Source organism: Tachysurus vachellii, chromosome 11 (genome assembly GCF_030014155.1).
Source record: "Tachysurus vachellii isolate PV-2020 chromosome 11, HZAU_Pvac_v1, whole genome shotgun sequence".
Lineage (NCBI taxonomy): Eukaryota > Metazoa > Chordata > Actinopteri > Siluriformes > Bagridae > Tachysurus > Tachysurus vachellii.
In genome coordinates, this window is record NC_083470.1 from 11,241,773 (window position 1) to 11,261,200 (window position 19,428).

At 35.9% G+C, this 19,428-nt stretch overlaps 3 protein-coding genes across 7 annotated transcripts; all 3 read right to left on the reverse strand.

Moving 5' to 3' along the window:
• Positions 1 to 106: 106 nt before the first annotated feature.
• si:dkey-183p4.10 (enolase-phosphatase E1) lies at positions 107 to 6,825 on the reverse strand. Of its 4 annotated transcripts, XM_060880686.1 has the most exons (8): positions 5,756 to 6,825; positions 5,565 to 5,630; positions 5,087 to 5,206; positions 3,530 to 4,982; positions 3,378 to 3,450; positions 3,061 to 3,121; positions 2,846 to 2,968; positions 107 to 1,176 (listed from the first exon to the last, which is right to left on the reverse strand). In XM_060880686.1, exons 4-8 carry the CDS (start codon positions 4,929 to 4,931, stop codon positions 1,075 to 1,077), a joined length of 1,761 nt encoding a protein of 586 aa, XP_060736669.1. In that variant the 5' UTR covers positions 4,932 to 4,982; positions 5,087 to 5,206; positions 5,565 to 5,630; positions 5,756 to 6,825; the 3' UTR covers positions 107 to 1,074. The 4 variants fall into 4 exon arrangements, with proteins under 4 accessions (XP_060736669.1, XP_060736667.1, XP_060736665.1 ...); XM_060880684.1 differs by having other exon boundaries at positions 3,530 to 5,206; positions 5,425 to 5,584; XM_060880682.1 differs by having other exon boundaries at positions 3,530 to 5,206; positions 5,425 to 5,630; positions 5,756 to 6,824.
• A 790-nt stretch (positions 6,826 to 7,615) lies between these two features.
• dnase1l1l (deoxyribonuclease I-like 1-like) lies at positions 7,616 to 10,986 on the reverse strand. Its single transcript, XM_060880689.1, has 7 exons — positions 10,784 to 10,986; positions 9,696 to 9,847; positions 9,428 to 9,516; positions 9,247 to 9,333; positions 9,003 to 9,124; positions 7,872 to 7,984; positions 7,616 to 7,714 (listed from the first exon to the last, which is right to left on the reverse strand). The coding sequence occupies exons 2-7, from the start codon at positions 9,834 to 9,836 to the stop codon at positions 7,709 to 7,711; spliced, it is 558 nt and encodes a 185-aa protein (XP_060736672.1). The 5' UTR covers positions 9,837 to 9,847; positions 10,784 to 10,986; the 3' UTR covers positions 7,616 to 7,708.
• Positions 10,987 to 11,118: 132 nt separating this feature from the next.
• On the reverse strand, positions 11,119 to 19,015 carry LOC132853184 (TRAF3-interacting JNK-activating modulator). 2 transcript variants are annotated; one of them, XM_060880687.1, is made up of 14 exons: positions 18,819 to 19,015; positions 17,752 to 18,272; positions 16,004 to 16,109; positions 15,846 to 15,915; positions 15,706 to 15,733; positions 15,521 to 15,550; positions 14,979 to 15,074; positions 14,221 to 14,292; positions 13,896 to 14,036; positions 13,565 to 13,702; positions 13,236 to 13,371; positions 12,939 to 13,078; positions 12,382 to 12,507; positions 11,119 to 11,770 (listed from the first exon to the last, which is right to left on the reverse strand). In XM_060880687.1, the coding sequence occupies exons 2-14, from the start codon at positions 18,070 to 18,072 to the stop codon at positions 11,573 to 11,575; spliced, it is 1,602 nt and encodes a 533-aa protein (XP_060736670.1). In that variant the 5' UTR covers positions 18,073 to 18,272; positions 18,819 to 19,015; the 3' UTR covers positions 11,119 to 11,572. The 2 variants fall into 2 exon arrangements, with proteins under 2 accessions (XP_060736670.1, XP_060736671.1); XM_060880688.1 differs by having other exon boundaries at positions 17,752 to 18,290.
• Positions 19,016 to 19,428: the final 413 nt, after the last annotated feature.

The window sequence follows — 19,428 nt, forward strand, 5'->3', positions numbered from 1 at the left end:
GAACAAACATAAGAATAATGTATGAATTTGTGTGCAGCATTTAATGGAAACTTTTTTAAAAAGATTACCCCAACCAAAGATACCAAGAGAGCACTTCTGAGCACGATTTACATTTACACATTTTTACTTCCATCTGCAAAATATTTATAAATCTAGCATGTACTTTATTTTTATTAATACACTTACAGGAGTTTTTACAGGCAAAAATGTTTACATTTTACATTCAATGAAATGTTTATTATAATCATTATCTGGATTAACTTATAAGCATCACCATGCCAATCTGTATCGAAATTCCAATTTGGGTAATATCTGATCAAAGGTTACTCATCATTCAAGTAAACGTCTTATATTTGTTGTTATAAATACATAAAAAAAAACCTGTAAGAAAGAGTGGTTAATAGGCTTAGACTTTTGACTGGCAGCTTGTGATATATATACCAACATTCCACATTCTGTAAGTAAAAGCATTATTATTAGCATAATCATACAGGCAAAGCTTTCAGACCTAGGTTTTTGTCCACATGCAATAAATTTTGGTTTCTAAGTAAGGACACAACTAATCATACATTATGCGTTATTAAAGACCCCTCAAAGTATTCCAGTCCCAGTAAAGGTTTTTACACTAACTGCATGGCATGTTTAGAGGAGTTTGACTTCACTGATATTGGTATTACAGGATTCTGTGCCAGTAGAGAAATAAAATGCTAAAAACGTCTTGCATTCAACTAAAATCTTTTCTTTGATGCCCAAACTGGTGGCACTAAAAGTGACCAAGAGCTGTTATGTTAAGGCAAAAAAAAACTTTTTATAACATTTAAAATGTTTTTTTCTAGAGCATGTTGGAAAGCTGCAATGTTACTGAGAAATAAAGTTGGTCCAAAGTACATTGAATTTGCTTACTGCCTATTTTACAAACATTACTAAACTATTTCAGAAAACATCCCATTTTGCCTTTATAACGACACCCAAAAGGTAAGACACCCATTTACATAATATAATATATATAAAATATAATCAGTATTATGCTGATTCATGTTTTTGTTTTCTCAACCAGGGACAATAAGTTGAGAATCAGTTACTCCATTCCATGTTTTCTGTTGCCCACCAGAATGATACGATGCCTATTGCTGTCAGAAGGCCAAACGCTAAGGTGGACTTCAGCACAGCAAGACACTGCAGATAGATGGACAGAAACATAGAGAAGTTTAATGATCGATTGAAGTTTTCTTTTCTGAAAGTAACTAATATACTAATGCATGAGCGAGTTTGTCTGTTCAATGTTTATTCATTGGATTGTTTGGTAAATTCTCAAACTATGGCACTGCTGAATTCTTGATCTGTTGGTCAGAAGGTGTTGATTAACTTCTACAAATGCACAGTTGTGACAGTGCTACAAAGGTCAATTACAAACTGTTTATATGGTGAAATATCTGTGATCAGACATTTATTTAACATCGTTGGAAGAAGTCTTCAGTGTCCGAGTATAAATGTCAGAAGTACTGAGATAATAAGATAATAAAAAAAAAAAAAAAAGATCTTTTTTTTTCTTTTTTAAATTAGCTGGTTGCAGGTCATTTTTTACTCAACTAAAGTAAGTTTTCTAACGTGATAATTTTCAGAACATACATAGCTATGAATATAGAGCTATTGACTGTTTATAGTTTATAATTTTGGTCATAAACTTCATTCACTCATTCTCTTGAAAGCAACATTATACATTTTCATTTTGTATTGCTCTTCAGAAGCTACATAAGATTCATTCATTCATTCATTTTCTACCGTTTATCCGAACTATCTCGGGTCACGGGGAGCCTGTGCCTATCTCAGGCGTCATTGGGCATCAAGGCAGGATACACCTTGGACGGAGTGCCAACCAATTGGCAGGGCACACACACACTTTCATTCACTTACGCACTACGGACAATTTTCCAGAGATGCCAATCAACCTACCATGCATGTCTTTGGACCGGGGGAGGAAACCGGATTACCCGGAGGAAACCCCCGAGGCACGGGGAGAACATGCAAACTCCACACACACAAGGCGGAGGCGGGAATTGAACCCCCAACCCTGGAGGTGTGAGGCAAACGTACTAACCACTAAGCCACCATGACCCCCACTACATAAGATATTTACACAAAATAATAATTTACACAATGATCCTGTTCAGAAGTTTACACGCCCTTGTTCTTAATGTTTTATGTGGCCTTCATGAGCATCAGTGAATGTTTACACCTCTTGGATCATGTAGCTGCTGTTAGAAAAGGGTCGAATATGAAGATGCTGATAAACCAAATTCAGAACTAAATAAAAATAAAACATTTGAATGATTATTTTTCATATGAATTATTATTTTATTATTAATTATTGTTTTTCTTATCTAATAATATTCTTCTTATTGTGTTTTATTTGTTAATATTTTGCAGATTCTGCAAGGCATTTCTAAACTTATGACCTCAACTATATATTACTAAAATCTAAGTAATAACAGTCGTGTTTAGTGAACAGTCAAGTATAAATTGAACAAAAGTAAGATGTATCATTATTTGATAAATGAAATATTTCTTTAGCAAATTGCTTTGGTATGAGAAGAATAAAGCAGGATGTGCTCTTATATGAAAATAATCTAAAAACTACAAATTTTTCTTTTTACATAAATTATAGTCAGAAATGGACAACAAACAGTTTAAAAAATGTTTGTATAAAGCACTTTCTTGGATCTGAAAAGGTGTTACATTATTATTTGTATTTTTTTCCCTCAAACACAAAATAATCTGAAAAGTATGGAATTGTTTCTCATTCTATATTTAAAGCTGAACTGATCACAACAGTACCGATTTTTACCTTGTTTCTCTGGGGAGGTTGCTTCACTGGTACATTCATAGGTTGCTGTTCCTTTGGTTGCAGCTTTGACCTCTCAATGTAGTAAGGGTTCTCCAGGGGGTCATCATCTGACTCACTGTGATACTACAACACAAACAAGAACCCGAGCCCTCAAACACTGCATGATCACATGTCATGGCTATAATCGAGTTATTTAGACATGTTATGCTGACTACCTCTGGTTTTGATGTGTTGAGATCTGGTATGTTTAGATCTGAGTCCAGTTCCTCTTCAGTACTATGGAATAAACAACAACATCAATCCTGTACATATGCAGTTTCAAAAAAAAAGTTTCCATTAAACACAAGGGATCCACAAAGTTTCTTTGGTTTGTTCTTCTGAGAGAACCCTTAACAGTTACATATAATCCAACATCAGAGGATTTTACAGAAGAAAAAGTAGAACCATTATCTATCCACAGAACCTTTGAGGAATAAGATTTCAATATCCCTGCAAACTGACTATCTACACCATTAACATAAAAGATTATTACCTGTCAGAATCCTCTTCACGTTCTGATGATGAAGATTCCTGATCCAAAAGAAAGGAAACCTTAGGGTTCCTGCCTAAAAAGAGTCAATCACAATCTCATCAATGTCAGAAAAGTAACCAGGGAAACAGAAGTGTGTCCTCAGTGGTACTTACCCACTTCACCATCTGGCTCAGCCTGATCTCCATAGAACTGATAAAATGCCTCAATTCTAGTTTTCTCCAGCTCCCAGTCTCTCTCGTTCCCTTCCTCATTGTCATCAATGTCGAACTCTTCAATGTCTAAGTCTTCTTCATTTTCTTGGTTTTCTCCTTCAACTGAATTGATTACAAATGAATCTTCACCAGTCAAATCCCAGTCGTACTCTTCTATGTGCAGGTTGTCTTCATCCATGAGCAGTGATGAGGTCCACAAAACCTCAGTTATTGCATTTTTGGTGTCCTCTACATTATCTGAAGCCTCTGTAGATGATACCTCATGGTCTTTTAGGGCTGTGTCTGATTGGACTGGTTCTATGCTATGGCGTAGCTCGGTACTGGATTCCTCATAACATGAAATAGAGCTTGGGTTTGTGACGCCACTTTCCCAGAATAATAACTGCTTCACGTCCTTTTTCTCAGGACTGAAAGCATCCAAGTCCCCTGTATTTTTACATATGTAACCAATATCATTATCCATCCTCAGCATGTCCTCTGTTGAGTAGTTATACTGTGTAACATGATTCTTTTCCTCTTCCTGCTTTAGTGATGAGAGAAATTCTGTTTCATCTCGGCTTGAGCTTTTATCGTCACTGCTACTGTCACTGATGTTGTCTGTTTGATCACTCACATCACTTAGATCTCCAGCATCCTCCATATTCTTTACATCTTCCTCTGTCTTTATATCATTTGTTAAAGATTCTTGTACATCATCTTCATCAAAGCTCCCTCTCTGGAAAGACAGATCAACATCTACTGATGCAGAGATCAGCTCAACCTCCACGCCCTTAATCCCAGAATTATAATCCAGGTCAGGACTGTCTTTGTTTTGCAAGTTCACATGTTCTGCATTGAACACCTCTTCCATCATGTCTGTGGTGTGATTATCACTAGAGCTGAGGCCTGTTTGGGTGAACGGCTGCGCTGTAGCGTTTTCAGCAGGTTCTTCACTTTCACTGTGTGATAAATCCGATGGATAATCTGCAAGGCTTTCCTCGATGTGTTCTTGATCTTCCTCTGTAAACTCTTTCATATCATCTTTGACATTTTTGTCAGGGATATTTGGACTTGTTGCAAGGAAAGATTCCTCCTTCTTATCGACGGATTCAGATCGGGTCGTGCGGTAGTTCTTTGGCAATTCTTCGTCCGAGCTGGATGACATCTCTTCAGGTGTTTGACACTCTCTGGACATTGGAGGTGACATCTGTGGCTCATATTCTACATTCAACGTTTCAATATGTTCCTCCTCTGTGAGATCCTTTTCAGAAACATCTGCTTCTATGTCACTTTGCATGTTTCCTTCCTCTGCAGTACACTCTCCAGCTGCATGGTTTAGTTGTTGTGCTTCTGCCATCATCATGTTTACAACCCGATCATTATTTATTTCATCATGAGAGAAACAATATGTAGCCTGTGTGTTGATAGACAATAAAACACTTGACTCACTCTCACAGATATCAGAGCTCGCTTCATTTTCTTCTTGTTCATAAACAGTAGTGAAAGTCTCATCCGAACCTTGTTCTGAAGTCCAGAGTTTACTAGCACTAATCACATCTTCTACATCCTCATCCATAACTAGCGCTGTTTGTGAAGTGTTCGTGTCCTCGTCTGACGGTGGATGCTCAAAATCAATTTCTAAAGGAGACCCAAAAATGTGCAATATATATGATCAGCATTATATTACATAATCACGCTTTAAATTAATAAATTAATTAAGATTCCTCTTTGATAGGGAATACATTCTTTTGTTGAATTTTTTACCGAACTTTTAAGGGTTTGCCTAAAGGGTTTGAGTTTTAGGTTTTCAGACTTAAAACTGATTCTACAAATTGTACAAAACGGATTATTCTTACCTGAAAATGCATCCTTAAGCAAATCTACAATATTTTGCTCCATTTTTGTTGTTGAAAACTGTAACTTGTAGTTTCATTTGACAAATTTCATGTGATTGTTAAAGCCTTGAGCACAAATTTGTGCTCAATGAAATGCTTACTTCTTTGTCTCAGTCACTTCCTGTTAAAATCAGGTCATGAAAATGTTTCCATCCTCCATATACCTTCTGTAAACACATAGGCAAAAAATATCTTAATCTAAGAGTATAGTTAAAAAACTTTGGACTGGTTAACGATATTACACAAATATTTATATGTGTTTATCTGAAATAAAAACCCATCATGAAATTACCTGTTTTTCTTCGTTGGTTGAGTAAAATCTGCTTGAGCTGTGGTTTCAAACGCATTCGACTGCGTACCCCAGAAAAGGTACATCCTCTTTCAATACCAGGAACAGCTGTACATGCATGCTGCAAAAACTAGCCCTGCAAACATGTCTGGTTTATTTCATCCTCTCAGTGTTTGTAGTTGGTGAGCTTTATATTCTCCAGTTTAATAGACACCTCAAGACTTAAACATATGCTATCATACAGAAATAAAATGATTAGTTATTTTATTTACACATACAGTAACTTTCAATTCTAAGAAAATAACCATGTTATGATTTAATGTCTGTTTTTATATACAATGTCACTGTATGACTGTATTATGTGGTAGAAAATAAGCCATACCAAATAAAGGGTAAACTATTTTATTACAAGTCACCAATGTTGAAAAAGCTGTAGAAAAACAGTAAAATAACAAGGTCATAAAAATGCAGATTTTTAAAATAGGAGCTCACACATTTTTTGGGATTGTTTGATATTTTAAGGGGGGGGGGGCACGGTGGCTTAGTGGTTAGCACATTCGCCTCACACCTCCAGGGTCGGGGTTCGATTCCCGCCTCCACCTTGTGTGTGTGAAGTTTGCATGTTCTCCCCGTGCCTCGGGGGTTTCCTCCGGGTACTCCGGTTTCCTCCCCCGGTCCAAAGACATGCATGGTAGGTTGATTGGCATCTCTGGAAAATTGTCCATAGTGTGTGATTGTGTGAGTGAATGAGAGTGTGTGTGTGCCCTGCGATGGGTTGGCACTCCGTCCAGGGTGTATCCTGCCTTGATGCCCGATGACGCCCCGTGACTCGAGGTAGTTCGGATAAGCGGTAGAAGATGAATGAATGAATGAATGATATTTTAAGGGTGCTGAGAAAAAATACAAGATATTAGAAATGGAGATACTCCTAGATCCATTAGTGTGTTTGTTGGGAACATTACCCAAAGAAATATATAATGAGGATCTGAGAATCCATATACTATGGATTCAGAAAATGAAGCAAAGAATATAAATGAAAAGATGAAAATAATCGGACATTCAATAGATAATTAAAATAGTTTGTAGCAATTGGAAACCCAGATTTTTTAAGGGGTTCAAAGTTCACTAAAAGGATGGGATGAAAATTTAAATTAAAACAACACACAATGCAGGCTTTTGTTCAGAGCTCATTCCGGAGGTGGTGGTGATGACTGGACTTTAGGTCAACCTCAACTGGATAGTGGTCACTGACTTCCAAAGCCTTAAAAAGAAACCAGTTGTGACAAAGGTTACATTTGTTAGTAATGTTTCTATCTTTTATCTTAACTCATAAACTATAGCATACCTCTTGTTCTGTTAAACTGAACTCGCTTTTGAAGTTGAATGGTTGAGCTGAGTCTGGTACAATCCCAGAAATCAGTGTTTTTCCATGTACAATTATCCTGAGGGAAAATAGAGAAGTTAGAAAAGTTAGAATGTGCAGCAGTAAGCTGACAACTTTTTGAATTGGTTGAGTTTTTAATGACAATAACAGTAAAACAAATGTTTGTATAGTGACATAAATTTGGGCTTAAAGTCCTAACTGTTATGTTCTGGCAGCAAATAAGCTTTGTCTTTTTTATACAACATTAATCATTTACTACCAGGATCACATCACTCACATACCAAATTATCTAGGCTTCAACTTCTAGCAAAAATGTGGAAGCCTATATTTAATTATGGTTGATAAAATGTGCCTTAGCTAAAAATATTTTTAAGGAACAGTGAACTGTCCTTTACTTGCTTTCTCCAAAGCTTGTTAAAGTCATATTTCTAAGCAGATTGTAAACATGTGGTATTTGCTGTGTTACATGTGGTACCTGTCATAAGCACAGTGTGTTTTGTCACGAACAGTGGTGTCCTGTTCATCAGTAATCAACCAGAGATACTTTGGGTCATTTCTTAGTCTTAGTTTCTTCAGGCCTTTAATAGTGATATAGCCACAGTCAGCATTCAGATCTCCCAAAAGCATCACATTCTACAATGACATTACAAAACAAGAAACATCTGAACTGTTGAGAATCAATAACAGTTCAAATGTTTGAGAATCTAATTTTTGAATTAAAAAGTACTGCTGAACCTCAGTTTTCCACTTCTTTCTGACAGCTTGAAAGACTTCAAAAAGTTCTTCCATCTCATTCATGGCTTTCTTTGGACATGAGTGATGACCAATGATAATAAAGTTTTTTACATCTGCAAGGGAAAATTAGCAGTCATATTAAGAAATGCAGTAATATGGAGCTGCATTTGTTCATACAGTAGCTAGTGCACTAGCTTGAGGGCGCTCATGAGTTTCTTGTATTAAAGTGTATTATGAGAGCAGCAATTGATTGTCACTGATCAATTGTTTTCCTAATGATCAGAGAGAACAGTTCAGTCCAAAATTTTTCAGGTTAAACAAGGATATAGTGCATGATGGAGCCAGATTTCTTTGATGCAAGAAAATAGTGTGGAGATATTACATTCAAATCATGTGTATTATAATATATATATATATATATATATATATATATATATATATATATATATATATATATATATATATATATATATATATATACAGACGATCATTACAATATAGATGTGTGGTTTTCTTCTTGCATCACACACACACACACACACACACGCACACAATTAATTGGCTAAATGTTATTACTTGCCAAGTGAAACATAGGAAACATAGGAAGTGATAAATTCATATGTGCTTTTTGAACAGTTCAGCCCAGATTTGGTTCTGCTTTTCTGTAATAATAACCATCGCTCTTCTTGGAAGGCTTGAAACTAAATTTTGGAGTGTGTCTGTGGGAATTTGCTGATTTAGCCACAAGAGCATTAGTAAGTTCGTTCAGGTACTTATGTTGGGTAGGAGGCCTGGGGCAAGGCAAAGTCAGCATTTCAAATCCCAAAGGTATTCACTTGGGTTTCTGCAGAGGGGAATTTTCACACAGGAACAGGTTTGGGCTTAGTTTCAGTGTAGGGAAACTGTAATGCTATAGCATGCAATGACATTCTGTACAATTGTGTGCTTACAACTTTGTACAGTTTGGGGAAGACCCACAAATGGGTGTGATGGTCAGGTGTCCACATACTTATAGTGTATGTAACCCACATCCCTTCACTGTACAAAATTATTTCATTGTGAACTCCATCTCAATCTGAAAACAAGCTATTTTCAATAGGTTAATTATAAAATAAAATCTATCACACTTACAGGTTGTGGGTGAGTGGATCCTTATGATGAATGGTTCTCTAGAGAACATTTCTGTGTCATTGAGCTCTGACTGTTTCAGTTCGTGATAATAGGCTTGCTCCTGGACCTGCAATACATCTTTCCTGAGGTCATAGCAAGATGTTTTAAAAAGATTTAGGAATTACATGTATTTATGACTGAATGTGACTGAATGTTATATATTTATAAATCAGTTTCTTTGTGCACAGCATATAATCCATCTTACCTATAAATATAAACATACTGCTCTTTGTATGTGTTCTTTCCCAGTCTTTGACTCTCTAAATGAGAGTACACATTGTTTTTTTCAAACCTTGGCAAAACGATAAAAATATTATTCAAAAAAATAAATAGAGAAATTTACATATTTAACACTTACTTAACACATTGGGGTAAATCAGGAGTACCTGTTTAGGTTCTTAAGCAGTGCAGGAATGGCTTTACCTTTGGAGTCTCGCACTTCCTGGATCAAAGTGAGATCACAGCGGGAAAATATCTGAAAAATGGAATTTAGTATAACCAAATTATGGAAGAAAGTTTCTTCCTCCCAATATTCTTCCCATTTAACTTTCTTTTAAATCCCATATCTCTCTCCAGCCTCTACAGCATCATATAGAAACATGAGCGTCTCCAAATATTATTAAATGTTTACTCTTAATTTTTTGCTTTGTTTACCTTTGTCAAAATCCTCATCACTTTTTTGTTGTTGGCTTTTGCTTCTCCAAAGCTTTGGACATTAAAGGCACAAATTTTCAGGGAAATCACAGTTGTTAGGATACATAATCCCACAATGCCTATCAGCAAGAGAGATCTCATTCTCACAGCACCTAGTGGTAAATGGAAAACAATACTAATTATGTTTATTTATTAATTTATTTTTCAGGGGGTTCACATTACCCAGGTCCCCGGATTGGGTTAGGGCTAGTTTGATTTCAGTGGATGTCATTGATGATGGACAATTCGACCAATCATGGAATCCTAATGAGCGAAAGTCCAATACAAGAAAAAAGGAAGGAAAGACAGAAATAACCACAAATTCCCTAGCTATAACTAGCCATGTAACAATCTGTATGAAAAAGTTTAAAAAATATATATAATAAATATATAATACAATAATTATACCAAGATATTTAATCAACACAACTGAACTGACTGAATTAATTATTGTTTATGTCATCAATAGAGATAGTTGAGTTGAGCGATATGTTTTGAGAGACATTTTCTGATATGGCTGATAACCAAAGTGATTATGAGCATTTTTTACTAAATGTATGATCCTAAAATGTATGTTTTACCATAAGAGGGTTAGGTTTTGGTCGTAGTGACAGATGCCCTCTAGAATTTTTAAATTATTTTTTTTCCTTTTGTCCCTGTTAGACATAGCAATAATTTAAAACACTATAACTATGTTTGCATTAAAGATACATAGCAATACATAAGATGCATAAGCAAGATAGAAAAATATTTCGGTTCAGGTACATGTATAGTTCTCTAAATTATATGTTGTCAAACATCTAGAAGTCTAAATGTGACCATGCTTACAGGTTTTCTAGGACAGCACATATATTTGTAGCGCACAAGTAATATAAATTACAGCACTCATGCTACATATAACCACTGACAGATCACAGATGTACACAGATGTTACACTTCCTGGTTAACATCATGTAGTTAATAAACGGTCAAGACTGGTCAAGCAAATCCCACATCTCTGATTACAGTATATAATAGCTTTGGTCACATTCGAGAAATGGAGCACTTACCGTGAGTGACTGGTCATCACATACTCTAACAGTTGAAGTGCATGTTTTTCAAAGGCTCTTGTTAGATTACACAGGAAATATGGTGAAAGGCCTGTGGGAGGGACAGTGTTGTTTGCGTGTGTGAATGTGTATATGTGTCCTTTTCAAATAAGCTGTGTCAGTGGTCCTGCACAGTGCAGCTCCGTCTGGAAAGCCGAACAGAGGGAATGATTATGATACAATGGCCATTCAGTGTTCTTCATCAAGTCCTTGTATTTATTTATTTATTTATTTATTTAGCTCAGTGAGATATTTTGGGTAAAATCGCACCATGGAAATGACTTCAGTAAACCATATTTTAATTCTGGATGCATTTATTTAAGCCTTTTGATTTCAATTAACTAAAGTCTGTTTCTACATTTGAACTTAAAATGAAACAATACTACTGTATTTTGTAATTGTGTAAATCCTTCTTATAGAACATTCTGATAAAGCTTGAAGAAAAAAAGCATGAAGAAAAATAATCCAGATTATGTAGTGAAGATACATGGCCTCACTTTGAAATTTATAGAATAAAATATCATGTTAAAACTTCTAAAAAAAAAAAACCGTTGCTTGGATAATAGGTACAAGTTCAGAGCTTCATAATCTTTTCTATGTACTAGACACACTGTACAACATTTTACTAGCATTATTTGTGGTGTATTTTGGCTCATATCATAATAAATATATGTTATATAAATATATGATATACAACCAATAAATAGCAACCTAAAACCTAATATACATGTGAATGTTCTGCTGTCTCTCTCATACAGGTCTGAAGCAGCCCGCATGTTGTGCAGATGCTGCCTGCATTAGATAGTCCTCCACTCTCTCCTCCACTGCAGAGTACATTTCATGGAGCTGCTCCCGGACAGATGGACGATAGATCCACACAGCAAACATTACTGCAGTTAGCATTAGCATGAAGAAGAGAATCAAGCACAAAGTGCCACAGAAACGTCTCTGTGAGGAGAGAGAGTTAAAGGGGGAAAAAAAACACACTTCATTATCAAGCGTCAAGGAGTAATTGTGATGTAAATAATTATAAAAAAAGAAAAGTGGGAAAATTGTACATTGTTATTCAAGAAAAGTTTCAAATACAGCTTGAATTATGGTCTACACTATATGTATATATTAAACAACTGAAAGATACTTTTGACCACCATCTAATACTGTAATGTTTCTTCTGTTGATTGTACTATTGGCCATTCTTTTCTCTTTTCTTTGGCTCCCTTGTTGAGGTATGGCTTTCCCAAATTGTCACTTGTGTTATTTCCACTGACAAATGAACTATAATGTGATATTGTTTAGCAGATATGGTACGTTATCTCGTAGATGTTAAGCCATCTTTTTAATTATATATCTGGGTCTTCTAGTATATCTGTGTTTTGTCCCAATTCATTAAAACCTGTAATAATAACCTCTAATATTAACCTCTATTAAGAATGCAAATTCAAAAATAAATATAAGAAACACCAAGAAAAAAGCCTTTAGGCATTTAGGCTGCTTTTTTAAGCAAATATACAGTTTTGCATGAGAGTTGAATATGGTTATGTGAGTTTAAAGACTCCTACCGTTCTACTGCTCCTGCTACTGCGAGCACTTAGTGCGTTCAGCTCCTCTCGACACTGAGCCAGACGAGTCTGAAAACAGCGGCACTCCTGTTCCAGGGTCTCCAGCTCAGTTTTCAGCTCCAAACACTGCCATTATGAACAAGACAACAAACTCGTCACTCCGTTTAGAGCTTTCATATAAATATAGTACATACAGTATACAGCTGAGCAGGTGAGGTGTCTATAGAGATTTGTTTAAAAAATTGCACATCATGTTTATTTTAAGAAAAAAAAAATCATCTTAACCAGTTTAATTATCCATTTTCTTGCTATTATTCAGTTTATATTATAAAAGTTATTTTAATGAGTAACATGGTGGAATAAAATTTATTATGCATGTAAATTTTAGTTATAATCACTCGTATAGATTTAGGTGAAACCACAAGCATGTTAAGGACTTTTATGTATTTGTTTTCCATAAATATGATTTAATTAGAGGAACAGCAGACACAAAGGATATTATAATATTGAAGCTAGTTTGAGGGTTAAGCAGCCCTCCAGAGAGTGAGTAGTCATACCTCCTTGTCCTTTAGGCTGAGTCTCTGCTCAGTCTGGTGGAGCTGCTCAGCTATGCTGCGATCCATCTCAACAAACTGGTATGGCTTCTGTTCCTGCTTGTACACTTCTGGGATATTATTCCAGAAGCCGTGACTGTTTTCTGAGAGGATAATTACCAGGATAATAAACCTGCTCATTAAATTTCATAGTAAACACTTATAAAATCATTAAAACACTTTGTAAATATGTTATGTAAAATGATACGATTCAAGGAAAATCCAGCCTAGATGTTTAAAACTGATATGCGTGAAGCGTACTTTTGAAATTTTCTAGCTGTTCTCTCAGGGTCTGGTTGTCCTGCCCCAGCAGAAGGACAGCAGAGCGGAGCTCTTCCTCATCCTGTTGAAGAATATTACACTGCTCCCTCAGTGAATCCTCCTGCTCCCTGGATCTCTGCACAACACACATATGCACATCCACTGTTATGATAACATACTTTTCATTGTGACAGAATTTTTATTAACATTAATTGAAAAAAGCTAGAAAATCCTACAGAAACTTAGTGTGATCAAATGGTGCTTGGCCCCCTGCAACTACCAATTGCAGCATTTTATTTACTGCCTCTGATCTGTATCTGTGGTCTGACCTGTAGCTGATGCTGTAGCTGATGGATCTGATCAGTGTACTGATTCTGACTCTTCGTCAGCATGTTGGAGCTCTCTCTCAACTCTTCATACAGCTTCTGCCACCGCACTGACCCTGCCTGGGCCACTTGTAGTGCCTCCTAGTGGAAAGATGATGATGAAAGCATGATAAGATAAAATAAGATAAGATAAAATAAGATAAGATAAGATAAGATAAGATAAGATAAGATAAGATAAGATAGATAAGATAAGATAAGATATACAACTAGATATCAAATGATCATGCCTGTAACCGAGCATGATCTTGACTGCCTCTTCCACAGCTGCACTTACTTGCAGGTTCTGCAGCTTGCTCTGTGCTTCTGAATTCTCCTCTGTAGCCCTCTGAATGGCTTCCAAGGCCTTCTTCTCATACTCCTCCTTCTGTTTCTCCATATTCAACCATACCTCCTTTTTTCCATCCTGAGGAACTCTCTAAGGAATAAGAACACATTAACAGGTTGTGATTAAAAAAAAACAAAAAAGTTTTTTAGATGGATACACATGTATGTTTACACAAAACTTCTGATATATTGACGTAGGTATGAGTTTCTGTATTCAGTTTATAAACACATGTAATATTAACATATAAATCTACATTTCGAGGACTCAGACTTACCTTCATGCACAGCTGTAGCTGAGCTTCCAGTGCCTTGATCTTGTTCTTCAACAGATCTTCATCACAGCGAGTCTGTGGGAGGAAAAGGAAATGTGGTGTGATACAGGCACAGCTACAACGGATGCAGCTTCCACTGAAAGTCAGAGTGTATGCACTTGAGCAAATATCTTATGTTTTATTACCGTGTCGTGCCACAGTATAGTATTTTTATCTAGCTTAATAAAAGGATAGATGCAGAAATGCTCCAGTATCCAAGAATATTTTGAGGCAAAATTCTGTCACACCTGTAACTGCTGAACATGGATGCATTTGTTTATATCTGACTCTTAAACATTAAATACATCACATATGATTTAAGATTTTCCTTAACCACCTGTGTAAGTATGCATACATACATATGTATTTGCTACCCCATCCCCCACCCCCCCTTTTTTGAGTTTTTTTTTTGAGTGAGTAAATGTTGTTCTCTTTTTTGAAGCTGAAACGCAAACAGCCGGATACTTGCAAACCACAGAAGCCACTCAGACATTTATATTACTGACACACATAGGAAAGAAAGACAAATGATGTGAGATTCCAGTACATGTTTTCATGAGCCATAGACTTAGATGAAGTGATCATGTTCATTGGTTTGAGTACAATCCATTGAAAGTCTATTGAAAAAATGTGAAGATTTAATTTAGAAATAAAAACAGTACACATTAATAGAATGTTGGTGTAAGAGTAAATAATAAAACAGTGTGATCTGCTGTACAAACCTTCCACAACAGCTCAGTGGCATGCAGCAGTGTCGATGTACTTCTCTGTAGGGCAGTCAGCTTCTTTTTTAAAACCTCCTCTCTATACAATGCTTCCTGCACATGAGGAAATCAGACCAGATTTAAATATGACATTATTATATCTGACCATTAGGTAAGCTAATGAAATATTAGTGTTCACATTTCCTTGGCTATTAATTTCAGCCAAAAAGTTAGATATTTGATTTACTTATACATTATGCACATTTTTATTTGGCTGCAGATGTGCATTATTGCGTTAATGCAAAATAATTTAATCCTCAGACATCATAATTTTTATAATCGTAACCAGCTAACATGGGAGCAGCGAAAATTTGGATCAATGATCCAATTAACACAATATCACAGTAACTCGTTATTCATACTGCAAAGCTTAAAAATGTAAAAGATTCACACAGGCAGTCTATTCTATGCTACAACACATTATGTTAATTATTCATTCATTAATTATTATTAAGTGCATGATATTAATTTAGACAATAACATTCAGCACATATAATTACCTCTAAATAAGTCGCCAACTGCTGAATATCCTACAGAGGGCAGAATAATACACAGACTTATTGTTAATACTTTTAGAAATTAATTAATAGACGAAAATAAAAGTGCAGTTGTTACACGACAATTGATTAAAGACCATTTGAAATTGCTGCAGTCATGTGAACAATAACTTAATTAATCAACTTACCTCATCTTTGACAGTTGCAGTGCCTGACCTAAGAGAAAAGAAAGCACAAAGTCACAAACCTGTGATTGAATTTATAAATGAAACCATACTGACACTATAACTGAATTCCATGAAGTACAGCATGAAGGAAGATTACTCACTCAGTCTGCACACTAGCAGTGTGTAGTGTCCTGTGGTTGTTTGTGAGCTGTGTCATGTCTCTAAGGAGAGCTAAGAGAATCAAAATAGTCATGAGCTATTCCTTCTGAGCTATTCAACACCTATGCTGTGTATAATGCCTAAAAGAAAAGTTGCTTGCCTCGTTCTTGTTTTGCTTTTTCTCTCTGACGAAGTGAGTCGAGGACAGCTGCAACTCGGTCAATCTTCAGTGCATTTTCATTATTCACTGAAGCAAAGGACACTGACTGCAGGGGTTTATATTAACACAGTGCAATATTACCAGCATTCACAAAGATATACAAATAAAATGATGTTAAAGGAAACAACTCTTTATAGGGGCTATAACTTAAAAGATACTTCTTTAAGGATGTTCCATAACAAGAAATGTTAAGGAAAGGTGATTGAGATAAAAATTATAAAATTGTAAATATTTGCAAATTGCTCTGGTATCAGAGGAATAAAAGACTTACAGTCGTATGCTAAAGTTTAGGAACCCCAGACAATTTCCTTCATTTATAAATATTTGGATGTTTGGATCAGCAATCTTATTTTGATCTATCAAATAACTGAAGGACACAGTAATATTTCAGTAGAGAAATTAGGTTTATTGGTTTAACAGAAAATGAAACGAAATAAGACCAGTGCATAAATTTGGGCGCCCTTGCCATTTTGTTGATTTGAATAGCTGTAACTACTTAGCACTGATTAATTGGAGCACACAATTGGTTTGGTGAGCTCATTAAGCCTTGAACTTCATAGACAGGTGCATCCAATCATGAGAAAAGGTATTTAAGGTGGCCATTTGCAAAAATGTTGTTCTCTTTGAATCTCCTCTGAAGAGTGGCAATATGGAGGCCTCAAAACAACTCTCAAATGACCTGAAAACAAAGATTGTGCAACATTATGGTTTAGGGGAAGGTTACAAAAAGTTATCACAGAGATATAAGCTGTCAGTGTCCACTGTGAGGAACATAGTGAGGAAATGGAAGACCACAAAGATTGAGTTATTTGGTCATAACAAGGGGTGTTATGCATGGTGGCAAAAGAACACAGCATTCCAAGAAAAACACTTGCTACCCACAGTGAAATTTGGTGGAGGTTCCATCATCACCAGGGGCTGTGTGGCCAGTGCTGGACTGGGAATCTGGTTAAAGTTGAGGGTCGCATGGATTCCACTCAATATCAGCAGATTCTTAAGAATAATGTTGAGGAATCAGTCACAAAGTTGAAGTTACTCCAGGGCTGGATATTTCGACAAGACAACGACCCAAAACACTGCTCAAAATCTACTCGGGCATTTATGCTGAGGAACAGGTACAATGTTCTGGAATAGCCATCCCAGTCCCCAGACCTGAATATCATTTGAACATCTGTGGGGTGATTTGAAGCGGTCTGTCCATGCTCGGCAACCATCAAACCTAACTGAACTGGGGATGTTTTGTAAGGAGGAATGGTCCAAAATACATCTATCCAGAATTTGGACACTCATTGCAGGCTATAGGAAGAGTCTAGAGGCTGTTATTTCTGCTAAAGGAGGCTCTACTAAATATCGATGTGATTTTTCTGTTAATCCAATAAACCTCATTTCAATACTGAAATATTACTGTGTTCAGTTATTTAATAGATCAAAATGAAATTGCTGATCCAAACACCCAAATATATATAAATGAAAATCTTGGAAATTGTCAGGGGTTCCTAAACTTTTGCATATGTGGTGTTATGAGAAAATAGTTGACTTTGCATTAACTATCGGGCCACTCCAGCGATTATTTTCCTTTAACATTAGGATTGATTATTTTCCTATAATCTCCCATGTATTTTGATTCTTAGTTCCTTTTTTTTTTTTAAATAACAAAAATAACTCAAAGTGTGTTTAGTCTTGTTCACCTGCTTTACTGGGCTGAATTCTGGCTGCCTGTAGGCCGTAGACATTTGCGTCACACGAACTTGCTCTTGTGCATAATTACGTCTTGACCGTGGAGATAACAGAGCTCTCACGTTGCAGTCAGCTGGTCGTCTCTTTGAAAATTCGTCCTGCCTTTTGCGATGTAGTTCATTCTTAACCCATTTCGTGTCCACATCTCGGGTTGGACTTCGACATGTTGTCACGTTGTTTCTACCCCCGAGATTTCTGTGCTTTACAGCACGTTGTTCCAGTTTGATTTCATAGTCACACTGTTGACTTGTGTTGCTATCAAGAGTAATCATTGTGCCCTAGTTGGATGGAGTCTAGTGTTTTGATTCTTTACACCAGTTGAAGTTTTATGGCAGTTTTCTCAGTGACTCTGCAGACAAATCTCCATAAAACTAATGTTAAATATACCATTAGGTTAGTAGAAAGGATGTGGGATTATACAGTCATGAGCTTCTTCTGGTTTGAGAGCACATGCTTGCTGATCTTCACATAGCTGCAAACACATAATAAGCTATAAATGATCAAATTAAGCCCTGCTAAAGATTATTATATTTACTAGCATTTCTAGCTTTGACTTCTTCTAAAAGTTAAACCTTACATTGTAGTATACGTAATACCCCTAAAGACCCTTTGGAGTGCTAGAAAGAACCGTTTTCCTTACTAATGTCAAAATGACAAATAATACAGACAATAAATTATTAGATGAAAAGATGATCTTTTGGTAAGTAAACAAACAAACAAAAAAAAAACAATAAAACAAAAGGTAAAGCATCCACTGCTTGCATCCATTCATTTACCCAATACTATAAAGTTCACATTTACTTACATAACATGCTATGCAACATTTTCATTTCTAATTACTCACAATTTACCCAATTACACAAACAAAAGAAGTTTTGCATTTTATCACACTGTGTATTCATGCTATAACTAAAAAACTGCACTGCTACATTAACGAGAGCATAGAAGGAAACTAACTGAAACAAATACATTTCTCAAAAACTTTAGTTCTATAAACTTTGAGAAAAAATATAAATACCTTTTTGATGTGAATCCTGAAAGACACACGGTGCTGATAAAAGCGTCTGGGAAAACATTACAGGTGAGAAAGTGAAAATGAGTTCGAACAAGAAAAGCGGTTTACTTCTTCTGCCTTTGCTAGTTTACAGGAAGTAAGAGGAAGCACACAGTCTTGCATGAGTTACTCTATCTCTGCAGCCACCCATACTGAAAGTGCTGCTGCACACGAATGGGCCTTTAGATTAGAAATGGCTGGTATGTTCACATGGCATTACACAACTGAATTGCTGGAGCTTGTAAGTGGCAGCACATTAGCAAAGATGTGATCATGACAAAAATAGGACTGGGATTGAAAAGAATCATTTTAATTCTGAAATAAACATGCATTTGACCAATCATGATAACAGTTATAACTCTCAGGCAAAAAAAAAAGTCTGATTCAAGTCAAGGTTTTTACTTCTTCCTATGAACCTGAAATGAGTGTGTGACTCGAAGCATAGTTCATAGGTCATTGTGCTCAGGTTGCCTGGTTGAGGAGGATGTGGTTAAACACAATAAAACTAAATATCTGTTTATAACCTATAAAGAAAAAACTATGGAAATTGATTTATTTAGCATGAGATTTCACA